Here is a 7,210-nt window from a genome sequence, read left to right as displayed (position 1 = left end):
TATCGCCAATATTTGTTTTATTAAAATAAACCCCAATTTTGGTCCTTGTTTTATAATGTATATTTAAGTCGATTTTCCTAATATTATTCTAAGAAATTTAATGCACACATTATTTAATATTAATAAAATAATAATAAAAAAACAAACAGAAGAAGAAACACATTAAGCCAATCAGAAAAACAAAAATGGAATATGGAATCATTAAAACTAAAAAAAGAAAAATGGAATTAATCTTGTCCAAATACTTTTGTTTACAAAACTTATGTTAGATTTTCTATGGAATCACTAGATAAAAAAATATGTTTTATAAAAATATATGTATGTTTTTGGTAGAACATTTTTTGTTTAAGTCACTGAAAAATTAGATTTGCTTAGTAGTAAATATTATTTATTTTTGGTGTTCATTGCACGTTTAGTGACTCGACCGAAGAATATACCCAACATAAATACCATACCAACTGCCGTCATTAAAATTACGATAAAGAATTTCTTCGCTGGCGATGTAACAACTTGATTAACTAATTGTTCCATATTTTCCGGTGGTTGAACCAATACCTATTTTGATGAGAAATATTTATGATGTGTGGTGATTGAATAATTAATTAATTTTAATAAATTTTTTTATACTATACATACCGTGTCGGCATTTCGGAACATTTCAATGCGTCTTTGTAGTTTTAGGCGGCAGTCTTCTTCCATGGCTTTTGAATGATCTTGCAAAATTGTTTGCAAACATTTTAGTTCTGAAATAAAAAATGTGGAACGAATAAGTTAAATTTAATAACCTCAAATATTGTACTTTCTGAATTAAATTGGAGACCTAAATTGAATGAAGGGTGACGTAGGGGATGATAGATACCATGCAACGGCTCTGATTGGCTTTAACATGGCAAAACCCGTTGAAATAGTGAGCTGATTTGTGCCGCGTGTTCAGAACCAGAACTCATAAGAGATGACGGTATAGAGTGTATAGCCACCTAGCCAAGATGAGGTCAGAATAGCAATTAATGGGCTGAAGCAGGTGCGATGAATTACCAGCCGAACTATTCAAAACCGGTGGTCAGATGCTGGTCAGGAGCATGCATCAGCTGATTAGTACAATTTGGCTAGAGGAATGCATGTCCTATGATTGGTAATTCAGCATCCTGTGTCCCGTGCACAAAAAAGGATACAGGACGATATGTGCCAACTGTAGAGGAATAAGTCTCCTTCCCATCGCCTATAAAATGCTGTCTAGCATGCTGTTTGAACGACTGAAGCCAATGGTCAATGACATAATTGGACCAAACCAATGCGGCTTAAGGCCTGGCAAATCCACCATTCACCAGATTTTCACTCTCTTTGAAGGGACTACCGCGGTGGTCTTAGGTCCAGGAATCCTTTCAATCAAGAAGCCCCTCACAATATCATTCGGAGAGTTCCTGGAGAACTTCCGGATAAATTTGAGGTTCAAAAGGAACTCCATTTCCGTGATGGAGTATCTATCCCGTCCGATGAATCGTTTGCAGTAGTTAACCGCTCTCCGGTACATCTTCTTTGCAACGATCTCCTTGGCGTTGACTTGCCTTGCAGTTACTGGTACAGATGATTCATCCATCTTTACGACGGGAGTCTCATCAGTACCAGTTTCCCCTTCGACAACCAACTGCCTGAGAAGTCTCGTGACATCACTACAGGCCATGGAGATGGAGTTCGGATCCTCAACCTCGCCAGGGTTTACATCCCTACTTATCATCTGGGGGTCATTTAAGAAGTAGTGACCCAGACCTTTGAGATGGTTATTTAGGGGCGCCATTCTCGTCAGCTCAGGGATCATAGGCACTAGTTCATTTCCTCCGTTATATGGATCTGAAGCATGGGTACTTGCGCAAGCAGATGAAGCAGCATTTGGAGTGTTTAAGAGAAAAATTCCCCGAAAGTTCTATGGGTCGATTTGCGTTGGCGGTGAATATCGCCGTCGAATGAACACTGAGTTGTACCATCAATTGGTACAGCGACTACCCCAGCTTAAAATGCAAGCCAACCGATTTTTTTTATAAACTTTCTTCGAAAAAATATATTTATAGTTAACTCCCTTCTGTTTTGTATAGGGAATTTTTTCTCTGAAGGATAAATCACGTTTCAGAGCGTTTGTGATAGCAAATTTTTGTCATGATAGGATGAACACGAAAATATAGAATTTACCAATAATGATTGGGCGGCTGATAATAACAGTTTGGAATACTTTTCAATACTTACTTCGTCCATTGCCTTTTTTCACATTCGAACAATAACGCAATAAATCATCTGTACACGCTTCTTCGAGTATGGGATCAACGTGTATGTCAGCTTTCGCCTCAGCAATTAAAGTCGCCACCTCCAGGCGGCAATCTCGGTTTACAATTTTCTGATTAAGAAATGCTGTTTTAAGACACTCCTCAACCATGCCATGTTCTTGGACATAATTTTCTGGATTACAAAGGACGGCAATTTCATGTTTACAAAATGTTTGCAACAAGGGATTTAATTTATAATTAAGAGCCTGCTCTTGTAGTATCTTCACCATTTCCTGAGAACATTCTTCGTCCAATAACGATTGGCGGAATTTATCCTTGAGACATTGAATTACCTGAAAATAAAAAATATACATAGATATACATATGTATGTACATATCAATGTCAAAAGTTGTTAACAAAAATTAAAGTTATTTCTTACCTTTCCATTCAATTCCTCATTAGGCTGGGCATTGGCAACTATGTCCGAACAATAACGATCTATATTTTTACCACAATGAAATTGTAGCGAGGGATTAAATCTAAAATCTGTATTCTGTTCAATCATGCGATTTACAACAACCAAATGGCAGCGGGCATCAAATGAAGGATCATCCTTGTAGACTTTCAGACAATCCAATAAACGCATCGGATCCTCTTTGGAACAATATTTATAGGTCATTTCTTTACAAGTATTTACCAATGTGTAGTCGGTTGCACTATCGCCAAGTTCGGATTTTTTGACTAGGAATATGGCATGATGACAGTCACTACCCAATCTGGGTGTATTCAAGGTTAAACATTCCAGAGCCTGTGAAAGCAAAAAACACCAACATATCGATTTTATTTTCAAACCAATTAAATAAAGGAAATGATGGTTTTTGTTATGAAGGACATTAGACGACTATGGTTATGAATGAACATAAACTTGCATTCTTTTTATTCACCTGTCCCGGTCCCTTTTTCTCCCCACAGAATTGTTCCATTTCCTTTTTGCATGCCTTGGCCAATTTTGGATCCAGCTCTAGAGATTCACGCTGCTGATATAATTGCGCCTTGACCTGCTGACGACATTCTTTTGGTATGCGCGGCCGTTGACCACGTATCGTATCGTTACGCATAACTTCGCTCAGACAAGCTACCACATCATTTTTAGTGGTACTACCGGCACAAAAACGTACAACATGTGGACGACAGGCTTCCTTAAACTTATATGTGAAATGATAATTTTTCAGCGAAATAATTTGAAAATGTTCTATAGCTGCACGACATTTTAGATCTTGTCGTAGATCGGCATCATTTTTGTGCGAAATTAAACAATCCATCATATCGCCACGATCTTTTCCACCTTTTAGAATATGATCGCAATGTGTTTTCATAGCCTCAGTGCATACGGACATAATGACGGGATTGAGTTCGACATGTGCTGCTTCTTCTTCGGTATATGATGTAACGGCATCCTAAAAGATAAGAAATGATTACTTAAGCTTAATATCATTCCCTTCTATGTTACTGTGGCCTGGAATCCAACTTAATTTAACTATCTGTTATGTGTCATGTAGAGCCTTAAGGGCCGCCTGACTATCGATATATATAGTCACCGGTCCTATGTTGTCGGCAGTAAGTGTTTTGGCTATCTTAGCCGCTTTCATGATTGCCAGGATTTCTGACTGAAAAAGGCTGCGAAGATCGTTAAGTTTATATGAGTTGTAGATCGCTAGTTCGTTTGCATTAAACGCCTGCACCAATACCTGCCTCCAACATCGACCCGTCTGTAAATATCGACAGACCGGTCAGAGGTAAGCACCCACTTGCCCAGGATTTCCTACTAGGAAACTCTACTTTGATGTCGTTAGTTTGTGGTCGGGGACTGTACGAAGTTTATAAGCAAAATTGCTTATAAATAAATGATGGCATAGCCGAATTCTCGAGTGCAGGTAGTTTTGGCAACACTATGTGTTCTTCCGATTCATACTCAGATTGACCGAAATCGAAGCGATCATTTATTTTTATGACTGTATTCTTATCCACAACATGAACTGGCCATTTCGATGAATTTACAATGCCTCTCTGAATAGATTGCTTGGCATAGTATACAATCCGTTGACGATTATTTTTCATATTTGTGAGCCCCCGGTATTTTGCGGTTTTATTAATTTGTGATTTTTGGACTTGGAAAATTACAATGTTTAAATAAATAAACCTATTAAAAATCCACAATGGAAATTTAAACGCACAATCAAAGAATAATGAAATTATCATTCAAGATAATAGGTATATACAGGAAGCATTATCAACCACTGACTTGGCGTTTGTCTTATTCGATAAAGAGAAATGATATTACCCATATTTGAAAATGTTCTACACCAGCAGATATAGCTACACTCCTATATGCCAAAATTCCCAAACCCCCAAATCTTAACTCACCTTACAAGACTTTTGTAACTTCTCCAAATTAGTTTGTAAACAATCCATTTCCGCACCCTTCTCCGTATGATCAAAACAATAGTATGACAAATCATCAATGCAAGCATCCTCTACTTCGGGTATTAAATCCACCGATACGGCTCTCTGGCGCATAACCCGTTTAACTTCCTTAAAACAAGCTGGCCTCAACGTATTCTGTTCATCCTCACTATAGGCCATACGATGAAGACAGGGCAGAATAAGTGGACCTCTTTCGGGATCCATTTGTATGTCAGCGACATCATCCCATTGTTTTTTAGCATGACAATATTTGATGGCATCATCATGACAATGTTTATACAATTGAGGATCCAATTTAAAATCTCTAGCCACGAAATATTGTATCAGTAGCAGAGAATGTTCACAATCTGGGGTCATTGCTGGTGTACCCAGTTGTTCCATCAGACATGACATTACACGGGCATTACCACCATCCGTGTCTCGACAAGCCAAATCTACTACGGGTTTACAATTACGTCGTAGTACGGGATCTACACGCCAATCTTCTCCCACATCGGAGACCTTAATTAATGTCTCCAGTGACCGTTGACATTGTGATGTGATACGCCTGTCTTTTCGTCGTTTGCGAGCATGTTCCATTAGACAATGGATAATTTCACCTCCCGTTCCTTGACCCATACCAATATTTGACAATTTATCTACATTTCCACAGAACTTTGGTATATCATCTGCGCAATCATTTAAAATTTCCGGAGACAATTGTCCATCGGACATCAACATACGGCGATGATCATCGATTTCAAGACGGCATTCTGGGGAGATTTTCGTACCATTCTTCTCAACTGTCTCCAGACAAAGCAGAATCTGCGCCAAACGCACCTGTTTGTCTTCGGAAACGCCACGACGGCAATGATGCTGCTTAATATCGTCTTTGCATGCTTTCGCCAGACCATGGGATACTCGATAGTCCTTAGCAATTTCACGATCTCGCTGACTAATTTGATCGGCACAACGGGTAGTCATCCCAGGATTTCCCTTATTTTTAACCAAACACTTAAAAGCTCCCGGCGTTCTTGTCACCTCTTCGGGACACAAATGTTTGAGGTCTTCCGAGCAAATATCAAAGAACCGCAAGTCTTCATTTTGCTGTTCTATACGAGCAACAGCCGCTTTACATGGTTGGCCCAAAACATCAGCACCCGTCTGCAATAGACACTCGGCAGTTTCAAGTTGTGATATGGATCTGTGTTCGATATTCAGGCGTCCACATTCTAGTTGCTGTAATTCCATGGAACAGCTATTGAAGAAATCTCCCAAATTATCAAAGTCCGGGAACAGCACGACGCTGACTCTCTTTATGTATGAACGACATTTGTTGCCATGTTCCATTAGCTGTGCTCGATCCTTAATGCAGGACCATATATCAACAGCATTGATACACGATTCAAGTTTATCTCTCTCCTTCATACATGTCTTCTTCAAGAGATTATCTTCAATCCACTTATTGTTCAGCAACTCTTTAGTTTCATGCCACACCGCATGTTGACACTTATCAGACAGGGCCTCCAATTGGCTCGATGTAAATGTGGCCACGCATTCTAAGACCGAAAGGTTATCAGTCGATTTGATGTGCGTGCAGAGCGTTTTCAGATCTTCACAATCACGATTGTCAATAAGGGTGTGATCCCTTACAGCTGAGTTGGCATTATCCACAGCAGCTCGTATTTGTCGTTGGGCATGTCTGAGCGCTTCCTCATACCGTTCTTGTGCTGCGACTGTTGCTTCACATATTAAGCCGGTAAATAATAGCGTTAATATCGCTTTATATAACATATTTTCAACGCTTAAAATCGGGCAATAATCATTTGTTGCTTTTTGTTGTGGAGACAAGAATTTCAGTTTTTCCGAATTGCTAGCTAATTGTTGATTATTTGTACTTTTTGTTAATACTTCTAAAACTTGTCGTCGTCGTAATGCAATGCAATACAATAAATGAGAACGCAAGAACATTCGCGTTCTCTTAACCAACCAAAATGAAAAGCGTTCCACATCCTACGTATAGAAAGAGAATGCACACGAAAAATGGAACTCAAAGCAAAATTGACGAAAATGACCATTTGATTACGAATGAGGTATGATGGACATGGTTGAGGAATGGCTATTGTTTAGAACGAGACATGGGAGACGAGGCGTTAAGCGATTTAGATTGTCGTGTTATCGATATGATTTAATAACGAATTTTCATGAATTTTGAATAGGAATTTTAAATATTAGTCTTGATTTAGATTAGGCGAGTTTTCTTGCGGCAATTCTTGTCGTTCTCTTTTGAACTTGCTTCATGCGTCTATACAAGGCAATTCGGTTTCCAAAATATGTTTCTATATGTTGTTTTTTCACATTTAAATATATATAAAACGTCAACAAATACGAAATACACAAAACAAATTGCCAGAAAATTGTCGGTACGAGCATTTTTTTTCATTTCTATTCCCCTTGCCCCTCTCTCTTACAAACAAAGACTTGCCGCAAG

General features: G+C 38.6%; 1 protein-coding gene across 1 annotated transcript; it reads right to left on the bottom strand.

Annotated features, from left to right (window-relative positions):
• Positions 1-378: 378 nt before the first annotated feature.
• On the bottom strand, positions 379-6,690 carry LOC133326524 (Golgi apparatus protein 1-like). The gene is made up of 6 exons (XM_061535144.1): positions 4,681-6,690; positions 3,186-3,713; positions 2,696-3,064; positions 2,239-2,608; positions 637-743; positions 379-555 (listed from the first exon to the last, which is right to left on the bottom strand). Exons 1-6 carry the CDS (start codon positions 6,688-6,690, stop codon positions 385-387), a joined length of 3,555 nt encoding a protein of 1,184 aa, XP_061391128.1. The 3' UTR covers positions 379-384.
• Between the last annotated feature and the right edge of the window lie 520 nt (positions 6,691-7,210).

This window comes from Musca vetustissima, unplaced genomic scaffold, assembly GCF_032173495.1.
Source record: "Musca vetustissima isolate MV318-11 ecotype Yass unplaced genomic scaffold, APGP_CSIRO_Mvet_v1 utg2832, whole genome shotgun sequence".
NCBI classification, from domain to species: domain Eukaryota; kingdom Metazoa; phylum Arthropoda; class Insecta; order Diptera; family Muscidae; genus Musca; species Musca vetustissima.
The sequence above is the reverse complement of the archived record's forward strand: the minus strand, read 5'-3'. Positions and strand labels throughout refer to the sequence as shown.